Here is a 17,638-nt window from a genome sequence, read left to right as displayed (position 1 = left end):
GCTTTTGAAATTTGATAAACAATTAAAGATATATAGAAGCATGGGAAGAGGAGAAAGGATTCCCTTGAATGGGTGGGGTTGGGTGAAACGTGGAATTACCTGGATCGTTGACAGTGGAGTGATTGGATGTTTATAACTAATGTTAAATCCTGTAATTGTTTGATTTATAACTAAAATTTCAAATTTTAAAAAAATACAAGGTCAACCACAATAATAAAATTAAGGGACTAAATACACAACTTGTGTATAATACAATGACAAACACAACTTATGTATAATACAAGGGTTAAAACTTTCATTTTCCCCTATTATTCATTTAGGTATAAACTGTTACATCCCGCATGTTTGGCACTACAGCAGAAACTTCAGAATTTAGATATCAGCTGCAAGCAGTCAAACAATTAATTTATGAACCGAAAACAACATACTCGTACCCTCAGAAAACAATTAAAACAATATGATAACACCGTATCACCAACAGTCACTTTTCTCTTAAAAGAAGAGCTGAAATAGGAAAATATATATATTATTACTTTCTAAAGAAGCCCTCTTCTTCTCTTGTAGTCACTAACCGTCAAGGTAAGAGCGTGCCTCCTCCCATCGTTCTCGGGGACTCGGCATCCGACGGTTGCTTCTATCCTTTGCTTCCTGGCCATGAATCCTGCCACAGCACCCTCGTGACCACCAAATTTACGAAGCGCATCCAATGAGATTGGAAGCTCAAAGTTGTGCAGCATGTAAGATTCTGTCCCCTCATCAACGGGGGCACTTGTATCGATCAATTTCCCTGCACCAGCAGCTTCCTGCAAGGCAGCTGCTGTGGCTGCCCTGCCAGCCTCTGCTGCAGCAGAAGCACCTGCATCATTGCCATTTGTGCCACCATTAGCCGGCGCCACTGCATCTCCTCCAGGAGCCTTTGCATTATAGTAATTCCTTGATCTAGTCCACCTCCTGGAAAATGGATCATAGCCAGCCTCTCCTGCTTTTAAACCAGTGTTTACGGGTTTCAAACCTGATGCATTTTTGAAATTCTCAACTCTGTTCTTTCGGTTCATCTCAGCCAACCTAATAGCCTTGGCATCTTTCTCTTGTGACTGCCGGGAAGCCTCCAGTAGCTGCAGTCCCTTCTTAATCCTCTCAACCTCTGCCTCGTCATGCCTGCTTTGTGCAATTTCAAGGTTCCTTCTCAATCGGTCCTTCTCTGCTGCAACGTTCAACGGTCTAGATGAAGAGGATTTTTTCTCCTGCAACATCTGCTTTACAGTAGCTGCTGAGTAGACGAAAGTTTTGGCCTTCTGTAATGCTTCCTTCTTTTCCAATACATCTTGCTTGCTTGGCATCCGGCCCCCACTTCGCTCCACCTCCCTAATCAATTGTCTAAACTCCTCCTCTTGTGGTGGGGAGTCTGAAATCATAGCCATCTGCCACCTGGCAGCAGAACTTTCATTTCCCCAAACAACATTCAAGTACTTATATGTCATCTTGTTCTCTAATTTGTATGTCCGATTGGGATCTGTGGCATCAACATTTCTGACCATGCAGAGCCTGTAGATAGGGCCACTTTTCGACCTTCCAATACCAACTCTCACAAAACAACCCACAATCAACTCCTCAAAGAACGGCTCCATAAACCATTTTGCAAGTTTAGACCTTCGGATAGTAATTTCCTTAATATCATTGAATGTTGGTCCATCTGGCCCCCATGTGCCCCTCTCATCCTCACTATCACCCATTCCACCATCTCCTGTTGATCCTTCATCTTCACTGTTAGACCTACTTTCACTCTCACTCTGACTAGAGCTACTTAGACTTGATGCATTGAAGGGTTTCCGCTTGACTGGTGATGCTCCCCGGCCACCAGAACTGCCTTTAGATGCATCTCTCAACTTACGATGTGCCTCTGGGTCTTGCTGCTTCAGTCGTTTTGCTCTCAACTCATTCAGGGCATCATCCTTTGCAGCAGCTCTATCTGCAGATCTTGCTGATGACCGCACTCCGCGAGAAGAAGGAAGAGGTGGGGTCTCTCTCCGTGATCGGCTAGGCCTATCATTTTCCCGCTTCGATCTAATCTTTTCAGTAAATTTCTTATCACCTCTCTTATCTGCACGTTCCGAAAGAATCATTTCTCTCTCCAGTTCAGTTAATTGTGCAAGCTGTCGCCTGTCTTCCTCATTCTTGTAAAGATCATCACCAACATCAGATTCATCGCTGCTGTCACGTTCACGGCCAGAACCAGCATCACCGTAATCTCCTTCGTCCTGACTGCCCTGATCATCATCTCTTTCAGCAGGGTCCAGCCTCTTCTTCAATGGAACTTGCGACCCAGATGGTTTTCTACTTGCATATCCATGATCATCATCTGAATCATCATCCCTAGAGTCACTTCCCCCATCTGAATATGAACCCTCATGTCGTCTTCTTGACGGTGGATGAGAGTGTTGGTTTCTCCCTCCAGTACCTGTTCTTCCAGCTGCCTCAAGAAGCAAATTTTCTAAGTCTGCCATGATCACCTGCACACGCTTCTATGCAGCGAAAGTTTGTTTCACTTCTGAAACCAATTAAGCAGTTCTAGTAAACCAGATTGAAAATTCACTAAATATATATACACGTGCATGCATGGAGGCGTACACACACAAGCGCGCAAAGGGAATACCATAAGCCAGTTTGAACAATCATTAAATGCATATACAAAGCTAATCCCGTTACACGTCTACAACGGAATTATGAGGAGATACTCTATTAAAACTAGAGCTGGGTAAATGGGCTAAGGCCCGCGGGCTACCCGTTTAACCCGCGACCCGTGCGGGCTTCGGGCCTCAAAAATTAAAGATCGTTTAAATTGCGAGCTTTTTAGCACGGACCGTTAAACCCGCGGGTTTAATGGGTATAACCGCGGGCTACCGCGAAACCCGCTAAAGTCCGCTTAATTTAAAATTCATAAAATTTTAGATAAAATAAACTTAAAGAATTTTATAGAAAAAGAAAATAAATTACCTATAAATATGATGTTACTTATAACTATTGTAGTTCTTAAATTTATTAGGGCGTAATAATTTTACCGCTGTTTAATATTTTTTCATTTAAATATGCATCATTATCATTTTGATATTTAAAGATTTTTTTATTTAATTTTGACCTTTTTTTTTCATGAAGTATGTTATCTATTTTGTTCTTTAATTATAAAAAGTGACGTGATATTCTAATAATATATCACATGACACGTAATATTTTGATTAAAAATAAGAAAGAAAAGTAAAAGAAAAAATTGAAAACATACTTTTCAACTTTTAAAGATTTTTACAAAATAAATATATTTTAACAAATTAATGACTTATATTTTATCAATTTTAGTATAACTGTATCTTTCAAATTTACTCTTATACTGTAAGTATTTTATTTTATATTTTCATATTATGTTTTAGTCTTTCTCTAAAGTATCCATAAAATACAATTATTAGGACCAGTTGACAACTTTCTTGTTAGATTTGTATAATGTTTGATTTTGATGAATTTTTATGTTTGAATTTCTGCTTTCAGAATTCAGACACTTCTGTATCTTCATATTATATCCTTGAATAATCGTGTTTTATAAAAGTTTAATGTGGTTATTGTTTTATTTGTTTTTTAATTTGGTGATATAAGTAAATATTGTTTTTTTAATTTGAGTTTAAGTAATTATATCATTATATATATATATTAATGATTAAAAAAATTAAAAAAAATATTATTTTATAATCATTTCCGGCTATTTAAAATAAAAATTAAATATTATTTATTATTTTAACGGTGCTTCCTTCCTTTTCAAGTTGTTCGATCTTTAAAGTAAGTTAAAACATTATTTTTTATTGCATTTAAAGTATTTAAAATTATTTTTATTAAACGGGCAGCGAGTAAGCCCGTTTAACCCGCAGGTTAAATGAACGGGCCGGGACTTAAAATTCAAAACCGTTTATGAATACAGACTTTTTAGCCCGCCCCGTTTAAACCCGCATCATCAAAACCGCGAGCTAAATGGGCGGATAGCCCGTATACCCACCTCTAACTAAAACAGACACAAAGCAAGCAAGTAACCAGGATAGAAGGGTTTTCGTACACTCTATAAACATATATATGGTTTTACAGTAAAACAATTTCATTGAAATATACTAACAACTATAGGGGTGTACTTTTGAAACCTCAAGTCCTTAACTTGCTCATCTAGCTTCCTTCTTCAGCTCTTAATCTTTTACCATTATCAATGGTGAATCACATAATAAATTAACAAATATCATAGCAGTATAATAATAAAGCAACGATTCCCTAAAATCACTTACTACGATCTGAAATCTAACCTAGATAAACTGAAAAAAATCATAATTGTTCTTATTCTCTGCATGCAACACCGATTATTTTTAAAAATTGGGGGGAAAATCGGATACCACGAATTTAAAAACAAAACAAAAAAAGTGAAAGAAAGAGAGATGATACCGGCGCCGACGAAGCGGCACCGCCTTAACTTTGGAGATATGAATTTACCCTGGAAACAAAGAGGATATAAGAATTGAGAGAAACAAATACTAACCTTGATTTCGCGAAAAGCTTATCGTTTTCTTCGCGAATTTTTTGATCTGAGTCTCAAATCAGAGAGAAATCAAAGGGTAAGTAGGGGAAGAAGGGTTGAGAACAAGATGGGTTGGATTTGGGATTTTAGTTATCGACCAATTTATTATAGGGCATTGGTTTGTATTGCTTTTTGAATCCAATTATGAACTCTACTTTCGGCCCATTTAGGAGAAAATCATTGTATTGTATTAAATATTTAAAGGGAAAACTACACATTTGATACTTAAACTATTAATTTTAATCTGTTTTAGTACTTATACTTTCATTTTTTTTCAAAACCATACATAAGTTTAGTTTTTGTTTCATTTTAATACCCCAACGTTAAAAACTTAACGGATAGACTGACGTGACATAGCTCTGGTGGACGGATGACCAACCATGAGAGAATACCAAGTCGACCAACATAGTCCAGTTTCATGCCCAATCGGACGGTGGATCATGGAGACCGTAGGATAAAAAATCGAAGAGTTCATCGTCAATTTGGGAAGATTAAGATGTTTTCCAGTGAAACTGAGGTCGGAATCAAATTCAAGGGGTTTAAAAGATGTGAGCTGAAAAGTTTGGGTTACATCGGAAGACGGATGTGATGAATGTCAACTATAGATGCGATTACCGATGAGCCCCTCCGATAAGACTTTAACATCAAAGTACTAAAATGAAACAAAAACTAAACGTTAGGGATGACTTTGAAACAAAAAAAAATTAAGTACTAAAATAGACCAAAACTAATAGTTAGATACTAAACGTGTAATTCACCCATATTTTAATATGTTCAATTGTGTTTAAACGTACAATAAAATTTCTAATAATACAGTAAATTTATTGAGTTACTTCAATGATAAAATAAAACGTTGTTATTTTTAGAAGATTATTAAAAATTATTCTTAAACATGTAATAAATACTTATATTATTTTTTACGATTAAAAAATTCTTCTTAAACTCAAATTTAATCTAATTTTATTTAAAAATAAATAAATCTAATTCAACCCTTTTTGAACTCAACTTTTAAAAAAAATTATATAATAATGAATCGAATTAAAATTCTTTGAATCAGATTCCGATGCTCATCACTAATAACAATATGTCATGACCTTGTTGTAAAGCTGTAGATAAAAGAAGTATAACAGAAAGATTGGAGGAGCAAAGGTGAAATGAAGGAAGAAAATTAAATGTAGATTTTAAAGAAAAAGATGGAGGTCTAAGAAATTAGAAATTCATTCATCAAAATACATAACGATTCCGTTACTGAAATGTTCCCTAACCGTGGCTTGCTATAAATTGATCAGAGTCTGATTCCCCATACTCATTAATCAATACGTTGCCATTTATTTATTTTCTTTCACTTGCTCAAACATTTTCGTTTACTCCGTCAACTAAACATTATCAATGAGGACTAAATAAAATATTAATTATAAATAAAAAAAATTATATACTAAATTTAGACTTATCTAAATATCAAATCATTCACTCAATTAAAGTCTTGAAATAGAATCTGTTATAATTTTGATCGATATGATTATTTAGTAGTATAATATATACGTTTAATTGTAAATTATAAATGATTATAATAATAACTTCGATGTCCATTCATCATATTGGACTAAAACAACGATAAAAAGGAAAATTTAAATCTATCAATAAATAGATGTAATTAAATATATCACAATGTTTATTAGTATGTACGGTCTAAAATTATAAAAAGAACTCAAAATAAATTCAATTTCAAAAAATAGAAAGAAAGAAAAATCTAACCTGACGGAAGCGGTCAAAAGCACCAGACGGAGGCGAATCTATAAACAACAAAGGCCCTATAAAGAGGCCATCCAACAGGTTTAAAGCCAATCCAAGAGTTTCATAAATATCATATAACTCCACGGAACTTTTGCCAATTATTCAATTGCATCCATCCTCTGACGTCCTCCTTGGATTAGGTGATTTTCCCGAGCACGTCTTCGAATGACGGTAAAAAAAAAGAGAAAATTAAGGTTTGCGCCCTCATCTCCGGTCCCCACCACTCCACAGCAATGCCAATGACGCGTTCACATATCACATTACAATTTATAATGGTTTAATATTCAATGTTATTATTATTATCCATTGGATCTAGGGTTTTCTCAAATTCTTCGTCGTCACCAAAAAGCAACTAAGAAAGCCATCGGGTTTTTTTTATTTGTAATTTTTGTTTAGAAAAATTTACAAAATCTGAAATCAACAAATCAATCGAACCGAAGAAGAAGAAAGCAGATCTGCTATTGGATTTTCCCCCTTTTTCCTTTTTTTCTTTGAGATCAAACATCTCCCAAAAAGAGAGCACAGATCTATGTAAAAACATATCTGGCCAAAACATAAGGAGAGACCCTAAATTTCTCCTTTGATTTTTGTTTTTACTGTTATTGAACTCGCAATCTGCAAGAAATCTGTTCAAATATAAAGAGAACCGAATCGATCGAAACAACTTGTAAAAACTTGTTGTTTGTTGTTGATAAATTTGACGAGAAATTGAGGATCTGAAATCTGATGATGAGTATGTACAAATCTGTTGTATATCAAGGGGAAGAAGTGTTGGGAGAGGTTGAGATTTATCCACAACAACATCTAAGGGAAGAAGATGGAGGGAAATTAACGGTAATGATGATGGAAGAAGAAATGAAGGAAATCAGGATAGGGTATTTGACGCAAGGCAGTGAGAGATGTCCGCCACTTGCAGTGTTGCATACCATTACTAGTACTGGGCTTTGCTTCAAAATGGAATCTTCAAAAGACAACAACTACTATTCTTCTTCCTCTCAGGACACGCCTCCGCTTCATCTTTTGCACTCGGAATGTATCAGAGACAACAAGGTATAGCCCACCAATTGCCCATCAACTTTAACAAAAATAAAGAAACGAAAAAAAGATAAAACAATTGAGCTAAAACGAAGCGGAAAAAAGACAATAAGCTAAAAAAAAAGTTAAATCTTAATTTCCCCGACGCTACTAACTTACTGGACTTTTTACTGGACACACATTTTTTCAGGACCTCCAGCTTGAAATTTAGACGATTTTTTTTTTTGCAGAGCACAAGATACTTGCTAAAAATGCATCAAACCTAGACAACCGGGAATTTTAACCAGTTCTAGCTCTTGATTTTTCTGAGAACTGTATGAACTGAAAATGCATGAACGTCTGAACTCTGAAGTTTTTGACAATTTTGCTGAAGATGCTGATACCCTAATCCTTGGTGACTTATTGAAACTTGTATATTTAGTCCAGAAACAGGAAATATTAACTGATTTTTGATGAACTATGATATTCTAGATTATTAATTTGTTGACAATTTTAGAGTGAATCCATGAATTGCATGTACTATAAAAATGTGAACTCATGAACTGTAAGAATTTTCTCAACTTCATTTGAACTCTGAATTTACTAAGGTGGATACCTTACGATGGGAGAACTCTGCATACAGCTTTAGATATTTATGGCATTTGTCTTGTCTTGTATTAGCCTGTTATTGTTAGCAGAATCCGGACTACGTGGATGAACTTTACTTGAATAATTTCTCGTACAATTTCTGAGTGAAAATTTTTATAATGTTTATGTTACTTCGTTATCCGATGATGTTTCCCCTTTTCTAGTTGGAATTTTGTGAGAATTTATGGAGATGCTATTTGGTGCTTTCAGACTGCAGTAATGCCTATGGAAGATCGTGAGCTCCATTTGGTTGCAATATATTCTAGGAATAGCGATAAACCCTGTTTCTGGGCTTTCAATGTTGCAAGGGGACTTTATGATTCTTGTCTTGTCATGCTGAACCTAAGATGTCTTGGAATTGTATTTGATCTGGATGAAACTCTCGTTGTTGCAAACACAATGCGCTCATTTGAGGACCGAATAGAGGCTTTGCAACGAAAGATGAACACCGAGGTTGATCCACAACGTGCTGCAGGTATGATGGCAGAGATTAAGCGTTATCAAGATGATAAAGCCATATTAAAGCAGTATGCAGAGAATGACCAGGTTGTTGAAAATGGGAAGGTGATTAAGATTCAGTCTGAGGTTGTTCCAGCCTTATCTGATAATCACCAACCTATTGTTCGACCGCTTATTCGATTGGAAGAGAAAAACATTATTCTGACACGCATCAACCCACAGGTATGGACTTTGCCAATTCACATAAAAATCTTCTGCATGTTCAATTGTTCTTTTCTTGTGTGTTCCAGTGAAATGCAGCTTTGATCCATCCTCTTAATGAGGAACTGTTTGGATTTTGTCCAGCTAACTGTTTAGAGACTTATTTTCATGTTCACTCATGGTTTTCTTGAGTACATATTGAATTAATTGACTTTGTTTTCCCCCATAGATTCGTGATACTAGTGTTCTTGTGAGATTGAGACCTGCTTGGGAGGATCTTCGAAGCTACTTGACTGCAAGAGGGCGTAAACGGTTTGAGGTTTATGTTTGTACAATGGCTGAAAGGGATTATGCTTTGGAAATGTGGAGGCTGCTTGATCCTGAGTCAAATTTGATCAATTCAAAAGAATTGTTGGATCGAATTGTCTGTGTCAAATCTGGTAAGCTGGTTACTGGTAAAGCTGATTTAAATGCATATCTTGCGAATTCATTTACTTTCTGTTTAAAAGGGTTCGTTTCTAGGTTGTTTTGTACTAATAAATACTTACCATAATAGGTTTGAGGAAATCATTATTCAATGTCTTTGAAGATGGAATATGCCATCCAAAAATGGCGTTGGTTATTGATGATCGTTTAAAAGTTTGGGATGAGAAAGATCAACCTCGCGTGCATGTTGTTCCAGCATTCGCTCCTTATTTCGCTCCTCAAGCTGAAGTATGCATGATCAAAAATCGGTTCTCTCTTTATGGACATTTGATAACTGCATACAGGAGCAATATAACCATTAGTTTTCAACATCCTTTTTTCGCAACATGCATTTATTGCAGCTATCTATCTTGTAGGCAAATAATACTATTCCAGTTTTATGTGTTGCAAGAAACATTGCATGCAATGTTAGAGGTGGTTTTTTCAGGTAATAACTCTTACACGGCATAACCTTGCCAGCCTTATAACTCAAGTTTGAGCAATTTAGTTGGTCTTATTTGTTTATGCCTTCCAAAATTTTCATTAAATAACCCTGGGAATTGATGACAGAGAATTTGACGAAGGCCTTCTTCAAAAAATTCCTGAAATTTCATATGAAGATGATATTAAAGATATTCCTTTACCTCCAGATGTGGGCAATTATTTGGTCTCTGAGGTTAGTCATGAGATATTTTTCCTTTTCTTTAGTTTTTCCATCTTTTCTTGTAATGTTTACAGGTTATATATCGTATTGGACTTTCTGGTGTTGCTGTGTTGCCCTTTGTTCATTACTAAATTTGCCATGCCTCTCAGGATGATACTTCTGCTTCTACTGGAAACAAAGATCCACTTACATTTGATGGCATGGCAGATGCTGAGGTTGAAAAAAGACTAAAGGTGATTTGTTATTGTTTTCTCCAGCCTATTTGGTTAGGTGGGAGTGCCGATTTTAGAATTCTTGTCACTTATGGAGGTGAATTTTTTATCCATGTGGATTGAATCTGTAAAATATTTCCTTTTAATTTGCTTCTTTCATCCAGGAGGCAATTTCAGCAGCATCAACAGTCTCTTCATCAACCCTTAACCTGGATCCAAGACTCGCTTCTTCTCTTCAGTTCACCATGCCTTCTTCTAGTTCAGTTCCATTGCCCGCGGCTCAGACATCAATGGTATCATTTCCAAACATGCAGTTTCCTCAGGTAGCACCCGTGATTGAACCAGTGGCTCCAGTTGTAGCCCCAGAACCAAGCTTGCAAAGCTCCCCGGCTAGAGAAGAAGGCGAGGTTCCAGAATCAGAATTGGATCCCGATACAAGGAGGAGGCTTCTGATATTGCAACATGGGCAAGATACCAGAGATGCAACACCACCTGAATCTGCATTTCCCCCTGCGAGACCTGCAATGCAAGTTCCAGTTTCACGTGCTCAATCACGTGGTAGTTGGTTTTCTGCTGATGAGGAGATGAGCCCACAGCAACTGAACCGAACAGTTTCCAAAGATTTTCCTTTAGATTCTGGGCGAATGCATATCGAGAAACATCGGTTCTCTCCCTTCTTCCCTAAGGCTGAGAGTTCTATTCCATCAAATAGACTTCGTGAAAATCAAAGATTATCAAAAGAGGTAATTGGTTCTTTGTGATGGCCTGACATCGGTTCTCTTGTTGCTGAAACATGGTTATCTTAGAGCATAATTCATTTGCAGGCATTTCATAGAGATGATCGTTTGGGGTTAAACCTTACACCGTCTAGTTATCATTCTTTTTCAGGTAAGCTGAAGCAACTAACTGCACATTGACCTGAATGCGAACTTTCTTGTTATTGTTTATACTGAGGTTTCATCTTACTTGAAACTACTGATATCTAATTTTTATGGGTTTTTGAGCAGGATGATATGTTTTTATCTTCCTCCAGTTTGAATGTTCATTGGTTGCTATGTCTATGCTTTATATTTTTTGTCTGATTTCGTATACTGTTCTACATTTTGAAGGTGTGGAGATGCCCCTTGGTCGGTCATCTTCTAGTTACAAGGATCTTGACTTTGAATCTGGACGAACTGTTCCAAGTGGAGAAACTCCAGCGGGAGTCTTACAAGATATTGCAATGAAGTGTGGAGCCAAGGTAATTTCGAAGTAATTTTGACCATGAGATAGGTTGTAATGTTTATGTTACAAATATCGTATGGTTTCACCATGTTTCACTATATGCCTACTGCTTCTGAATTTTGTTTCTAAAACTTGTAGGTCGAATTTAGACCAGCTTTGGTTGCTAGCATGGACCTGCAATTCTCTGTTGAGGTTTATGTACACTTTGACTTAAATCAGTTTTTACCATTTCATTCTATGAACTTATGACCATTTTGTTCACAATATATTATCGAGTTTGCTTTCATTTGGAATTTCAAAATTTGATATGGAGTCGTACTCTTGGCTCATCCTCTTTCTTGCCTGCGGTAGGCTTGGTTTGCTGGGGAGAAAGTTGGTGAAGGAACTGGGAGAACAAGAAGAGAAGCTCAGCGTCAGGCTGCAGAAGATTCTATAAAAGGCTTAGCTAGTAATACCTCTTCCTATTTTTATTCTTATCTACAAGTATGTACTTAATTTGATGGGTTGAGATCACCTCTATTGATTTTTAGGCTAATAATAATCAATGCAACCTAAAAGCAATCTTACACCTCAAACTCTGCTTTGCTGAACTTCTATGATATAAATTGGATAAAAGGAGTATACACAGTGAAAGAATACTACTTCAGTGATTAGTATATTTTCCAGCAATAAGAGAAAACTGCATTCAACATTTTTTGACCTTATATTATGCATTAGGTTAATGTTATATAAACATGTGGCAATAATCTACAATAAAAATTGCTTGAGCTTTGCTTAACTGAAAAAAACATTTCTGCCTCAGAACTCTTGTCACTAGATTGTCTGTTTTCAAAGCTTGTGATTATGTGTTGAGCTGCTTTCTGTTTAATCTCAGAGGAAAGGGTTTTAAGATGTTTCTGTTTTGGTTTCCATATTCAGGCTCTCTTCTTATAGTGTTCTTTTGGACTGATTCTGATTCTTTTATGATATACTTACAGATACATATTTGTCACTTATTAAGCCTGATAATGGGTCTGCACGAGGGGATTTAAGGTTGGCCAACACAAATGACAATGGCTTTCCTGGTAATTTGAATTTGTACGGGAACCAGCCATTGTCTAAAGAGGAATCTATGTCATTTTCAACTGCACCAGAACCATCTAGGCTTCTTGATCCAAGGCTGGAAGGCTCCAGGAAATATCTGGGTTCGGTCACCGCACTTAAAGAATTAGTAAGATCTCAGGACCTCATTAGTTTTTTTAGTCTTCAAAATGTGACTACTAGCAATAATTTAGTCTTTAGGTTGGACTGATAGTATGTGGTTTGTCTACAGTGCATGATGGAGGGCCTTGGGGTAGCTTTCCAAGCACAGTCACCATCTGCATCAAATACATTGCAGAAAGATGAAGTATACGCACAGGTTTGCATTTCACAACTCATTTTTTTTTAAGGTCTATCCTAGAATGGTTCTTTTCGCTGAATTCATTGGGGATCCGTGTTCAATAGTTTGTGTATTCTGGTTTCTGGTTTAGGTTGAAGTAGATGGGCAGGTTTTAGGAAAAGGTATCGGGTTATCATGGGAAGAGGCTAAGATGCAGGTATACCTTTGTTCTATTTATTACTCAAAACTTTCTCGTTTGACTCATTTTTTCATACGGTATAATTTTTCTTCCTGGCCGGGCACTTTTATCCCCTCCCTTAGGCTGCTGAAAATGCCCTTGGAAGTCTAAGATCAATGCTCGGAGGTCAATTTACTCAGAAACGTCAGGGTTCTCCAAGGTATGTGATCTCATTTGTAGGTGAAAAAGCCATTGTTGCTTCATTTACGTTTTCTTATTTGCTGTATCATCGTTTATATTGGACAAGGTCATTGCAAGATATGCAAAGTAAACGCTTAAAGCTGGATTTTCCGCGAGGTCTACAGCGGATGCCTTCTTCTAGTAGATATCACAAGAATGCTCCTCCTGTTCCTTGAAGACCGAAAACCCTCAGTAGATTTTTCTGATTTTATAGTGTAGCAGCTGTTGTGACATCTGTACAGTACACAATATGGACAACGGGTGAAGGCCATTTAGACCTGCAACCCAAGTTGACTGTTTAACTTCGAGTGTTTCTTGTATGACATGTATGGAGCCCAATAGATGAGATTCATGACATGTCCGGAAGCAACCGAGGATTCGCATTCACCGTGTTATCCCTTCCCGGGGATGAACATTCATTCGTTCCGACGAGGTGTCAAAAGGAGATGCCAATTTCATGTGAAACATGGTCCAATTATAGCCAGTAATTTTTTTAACCATAGACTCTAGAGCCCCTACTGACTGGTTTTCTTGCCATACAAATCTGTGTCAGTATGTGAGAAAATTACTCTTGAAAACCAGTCTGAAACTGGTGAAAATCGCATAGTTCACCGAGTTTATGTACTACAATTTTGATAATACGAGTTTGGCTTGTCTATTTAGTGTCCGCTATTTCGTCTAGTGATGCTGGTATTGAATTTTTTTTTAAATTAAGAAATGAAAATAAATCTAAATTAACGTAGGATTCGTTGGCACTTAAGGGAGTTTTTAAGTTTTACACCTTTTTTTAAATGATTGAGATTAGCAGTAGATTTTTATAAAAATGAATATTTTCAATTTTAAAACTTTAATTAATTATTAATTTTAAAAATTACACAATGTAAATTAAATGTAACTTATCTAAATATACGAGAAATAAGGCATTATTATTAATATTTTGTCTAAACTGGGTTGTATCTAAAAACGAAGCTACGTAGAAAGTGAGAGGTATGTAGCTTAGCTCTAACTAAAAAAATTATGTCTTTCAAATGGAAAGGACTAACAAGTAATTTCATATGATTTTTTTGGCAGGATGACATTTTCAACTTCTAATTTTACCCCTAAAAGTTTTATTTATTTTATTTTGACCTTTGATCTTTATTTTTGGGGTCAAATTTACACAAATATGATAGAACAATAACGACGCTATTAAGATATTATCAGTTTGTTTGTCCTCTCTTATCACGCCATCACAAAATTAAAAAAAAATAACTATTTTATTCTTATTGAAGGCTAAAATTATTGTTTTGACAAATTTTTTAAAGTTTTATGGTAAAGTGACGGAAAATAGTAAAATGACCCATTCCAACATTTCAATAAGGAAAAGTTAACTCGGTTCAATAATTTGTCACTTGAGTCGATTGTTTTTTAATAAAAAATTTAAAGGTTAAAATAGTTAAACTGATAAAATTGAGGGGTCAAAATGGTTATTATGTATTTAATTTCTTGCCAAAATCTAATCCTGTCCGGTTCCGTCGGCCGTCAACGTTTAGTATAAAAGGTCAAAAACAAAGAAAAATCAAAAGATTAAAAAAAAAGAAACAAAACTCTCTATCTCTCTCTCTGTTGTAAGCTAAAAAAAATTTCTCCATTTCGATTCGTTTTCTCTTCTTTCTTTACCGAGAAATATGGCTTCCTTCGATGCGTACGGTATGGAAGGAGAAGAGGCTCATGCAGCAGCAGCTCCAAATAACCATCCTTTCGAAGTTGACGACGAGAGCTACTCCAACTACGGCTCTTACTCCAACTTTACCGACAACCAGCAGTTTCCAGCGGACGGCGGTGATGTGGCGGTGGATCACTTGGCTTCTTCACCTGAGATCTTTGACTTCGGATCCTCCGATCCGTCCCCTGCTTACTCGCAATCTCCTTTCGGTGATACGATTCATGTGGAAAACGGAAACGGAATGAATGGATTCGGTGGTGGAAACGATGACGTTTTTGCTTCTGATGGACCGGTGCTTCCTCCTCCTACTGAGATGGCTACTGAGGAAGGCTTCCTTCTTCGCGAATGGCGTCGGTTAGTAGTTGAAATTTATTTATTTTTTATAATTAAATCGTTTGATTTGTTGACATTTTGTGTGGATTTGATCGGTTCTTTAAGTTTAGAAATCTATCTCATCTTAGATCTGCATTTCTTTTGAGTCCGATACGAATTGTTGTTGCATTGGTTGAACTAAGATTAACTTTTATTCAAATTCGTTATTGATCATTTCGTGTTCTTAAATAGGTACTTTTAGCTTAGCAATCCTTCTCAGCTTAGATCTGCAATGCTGTTGAATCGGCTGCAAATTTCTGTTGCATTGATTGAACTAAGTTTAACTTCAATTCAAATTTGTTAATGATCGTTTGGTGTTTCTAGATCTGCCGTGGTTTTAAGCATGGAGGCAATCAGCTTGTTTTTGCCGCTTCATATATGTTCCTTGAAGTTCAAATTTGTTGATCTCTCTTGTTATTGATTGAAGTTCTTGTTAGATTTATTTTTGTATTGGTCCATAGTTCGCTTCATTATAATCCATAAGAGTTCATTAGCTGTGATGCGTAAATTAGAGAACTTTTTGAATGTGATCGCTACTTATATGATCTCATTAGCCAATAGATTGAGCAGACTCAGATCCACATTGATTTTCCAATCCGAAGATGTTTGAATATTTTTCTGAATAAAGTATGATCTAATCACCGTTGCCTGCACATTAATATCGTTAACAGATCATTTGCATTATTGTACTGTCACATTAACCTAAATGATATGAAAATATGTTTCACAGCTCTAGGTGGTTGTGTTTCTTTAGTTCCCACGTGATCTCTTGTAGGTTGAAAAAACATGTCTTTCAGCTTATGATGGATAGGAGAGGGTAGTTTTATATTTCACAATGATAATAAAGAGGATGAACATTCAATTATTACCTTGTTTATTGTAGATCCTAAGAACACTCTCATATCTATGAAGCACATAATGTTTGAAATGTTTTTCTAACCTATTATGACTTCTATTCCTGTGACATCCCACATTTTGAACTCAACGTTTGCAGTTATGGTTTCAAGACCTAATCGTGAAAATTTCCCAAGTGCTTTATATTGTATTCATTTATGGCGGAGTCGTTTTTTAGCTTGCTGTGGCATGATAGTTTCATGGCATTTATGAACGTTTCACTTTTTCAATTTTTTGTTGAGTTTGTCTTCAAAAGACCTTTGAACCGATGTGTCCTTTATCCTATATCAGAGATGAGATTTTCTTCTTTGGGTGTTTTTACTTTATTTGTTGGTTTTCCTGAAATACGTTTCTAATTACTATAGTATTACTTCTTTGGGTGTCATTTATCCTATATTTGTTAGTCCAACCTAGCTGAATTTACTATTCATGTAATAAAAATATAAAAGGTTTTAATGTTATTAAATAGTGAAACGGACTCTTAGGCCTGGCCTTGTTGCAAGCAAAGAAAAAAATTCTGAATCCAGCCTAACCCATTAATACCTCTAATAGGTTGTATTTGGGAATACTTTTCTTTTCTCCTACGTAAAAATCACTTTACCTTTAGTGGCCAAAGGTTTTACTCTTTCATCGTCATTTCTTTGTTGCAGTCAAAATGCCCTTGTGCTTGAAGAGAAGGAGAAGAAGGAAAAGGAGTTGCGGAACCAGATTATCGAAGAAGCTGAGGAGTACAAGCGAGCATTCTATGAGAAGCGGGAGAAAACCATCGAGACCAACAAGACTAATAACAGAGAAAGAGAGAGGGTAATATTTTGAACAAAATGTCTTTTCATTCCATTTGGATAATGCCGAGCTTTATCTAATCACTGGATTTTCTTCTGGGCTTGGAGCAGCTGTATGTTGCTAACCAAGAGAAGTTCCATAAGACTGCGGACAAACAGTATTGGACTGCGATAGCAGAACTCATTCCTCGTGAGGTCCCTAATATCGAGAAAAGAGGAAAGAAGGACGCAGACAAGAAGCCATCAGTTACTATCATTCAGGGACCGAAGCCCGGAAAGCCGACCGATCTTTCAAGACTGCGGCACATCCTTGTGAAGCTGAAGCATTCCCCCCCACCTCACATGATTCCACCCCCACCCGCACCAGAGAAGGATGCTAAAGATGGAAAAGATGCGAAAAAGGCAAACAATGCTGCATCAAACGGAACAGCATCTACAGAAAAAGGAGCAACCGTTCCATCTGCAAAAGACGCCACCATTGCCACCGTTGCAAATAGTTCCTCTCCCGAACAAGATGCTACTGCTGCTCCTGCCGCTGCCAAGGACGACACTGTTGCGGAACCAGAGACAACATCAACAGCTTAATTGCTTCCGGATCACATTTACCGTGGTTGTTTTCCTGCCCCCATTCTTTTTTGTTTTCCTCGAGGATTCGGTTTCTTACTGGTATTTCATATTACCATTTGATATTTTGCTTGGAAGGATTTCGTACCATTAATTAAACTCAACCCTTTTCTTAAGTAGTTCGTTTTGGACATTTCATGAGATTGGAGAGGATGCCATCTCCATTGTCAAGAATCAATCCTCTATGGTTTGTATATGAAAT

The 17,638-nt window shown here is 36.5% G+C and overlaps 4 protein-coding genes across 5 annotated transcripts in view; 3 read left to right on the top strand and 1 right to left on the bottom strand.

Moving 5' to 3' along the window:
• Positions 1-4,770, top strand: part of LOC120210534 (serine carboxypeptidase-like 31) — a 30,270-nt gene extending 25,500 nt beyond the window's left edge. Inside the window, exon 13 of the mRNA XM_039209248.1 lies at positions 4,756-4,770. The gene's annotated coding sequence lies outside the window, so the exon portion shown is untranslated. The remainder of the gene's footprint in view (positions 1-4,755) is intronic.
• LOC120210531 (protein RTF1 homolog) lies at positions 336-4,678 on the bottom strand. 2 transcript variants are annotated; one of them, XM_039209244.1, is made up of 3 exons: positions 4,562-4,678; positions 534-2,548; positions 336-383 (listed from the first exon to the last, which is right to left on the bottom strand). In XM_039209244.1, exon 2 carries the CDS (start codon positions 2,502-2,504, stop codon positions 537-539), a length of 1,968 nt encoding a protein of 655 aa, XP_039065175.1. In that variant the 5' UTR covers positions 2,505-2,548; positions 4,562-4,678; the 3' UTR covers positions 336-383; positions 534-536. The 2 variants fall into 2 exon arrangements, with proteins under 2 accessions (XP_039065175.1, XP_039065174.1); XM_039209243.1 differs by lacking the exon at positions 336-383 and having other exon boundaries at positions 432-2,548.
• A 2,075-nt stretch (positions 4,771-6,845) lies between the features above and the next one.
• LOC120210530 (RNA polymerase II C-terminal domain phosphatase-like 1) lies at positions 6,846-13,598 on the top strand. Its single transcript, XM_039209242.1, has 17 exons — positions 6,846-7,444; positions 8,267-8,737; positions 8,946-9,156; positions 9,273-9,430; positions 9,559-9,629; positions 9,752-9,857; positions 9,995-10,078; positions 10,222-10,800; positions 10,882-10,945; positions 11,167-11,297; positions 11,420-11,473; positions 11,633-11,729; positions 12,259-12,491; positions 12,594-12,680; positions 12,793-12,858; positions 12,963-13,039; positions 13,127-13,598. The coding sequence occupies exons 1-17, from the start codon at positions 7,121-7,123 to the stop codon at positions 13,233-13,235; spliced, it is 2,922 nt and encodes a 973-aa protein (XP_039065173.1). The 5' UTR covers positions 6,846-7,120; the 3' UTR covers positions 13,236-13,598.
• Positions 13,599-14,631: 1,033 nt separating this feature from the next.
• LOC120210533 (clathrin light chain 1-like) lies at positions 14,632-17,575 on the top strand. Its single transcript, XM_039209247.1, has 3 exons — positions 14,632-15,118; positions 16,681-16,834; positions 16,924-17,575. The coding sequence occupies exons 1-3, from the start codon at positions 14,727-14,729 to the stop codon at positions 17,395-17,397; spliced, it is 1,020 nt and encodes a 339-aa protein (XP_039065178.1). The 5' UTR covers positions 14,632-14,726; the 3' UTR covers positions 17,398-17,575.
• Positions 17,576-17,638: the final 63 nt, after the last annotated feature.

This window comes from Hibiscus syriacus, unplaced genomic scaffold (genome assembly GCF_006381635.1).
Source record: "Hibiscus syriacus cultivar Baekdansim isolate YM2019G1 unplaced genomic scaffold, ASM638163v2 tig00109925_pilon, whole genome shotgun sequence".
Lineage (NCBI taxonomy): Eukaryota > Viridiplantae > Streptophyta > Magnoliopsida > Malvales > Malvaceae > Hibiscus > Hibiscus syriacus.
Note: the sequence above shows the minus strand (reverse complement) of the source record. Positions and strands in the feature narration are given on the sequence as shown.

Excerpts from the sequence above, each read along its gene's own strand:
- LOC120210531 (XM_039209244.1), bottom strand. The coding sequence starts at position 2,504 with ATGGCAGACTTAGAAAATTTGCTTCTTGAGGCAGCTGGAAGAACAGGT.
- LOC120210530 (XM_039209242.1), top strand. The coding sequence starts at position 7,121 with ATGATGAGTATGTACAAATCTGTTGTATATCAAGGGGAAGAAGTGTTG. Across the intron at positions 9,157-9,272 it reads AATTGTCTGTGTCAAATCTG|GTTTGAGGAAATCATTATTC; the intron begins GTAAGCTGGTTA and ends TTACCATAATAG. Across the intron at positions 12,492-12,593 it reads TCACCGCACTTAAAGAATTA|TGCATGATGGAGGGCCTTGG; the intron begins GTAAGATCTCAG and ends GTTTGTCTACAG.
- LOC120210533 (XM_039209247.1), top strand. The coding sequence starts at position 14,727 with ATGGCTTCCTTCGATGCGTACGGTATGGAAGGAGAAGAGGCTCATGCA. Across the intron at positions 15,119-16,680 it reads CTTCTTCGCGAATGGCGTCG|TCAAAATGCCCTTGTGCTTG; the intron begins GTTAGTAGTTGA and ends TCTTTGTTGCAG. Across the intron at positions 16,835-16,923 it reads ATAACAGAGAAAGAGAGAGG|CTGTATGTTGCTAACCAAGA; the intron begins GTAATATTTTGA and ends GGCTTGGAGCAG.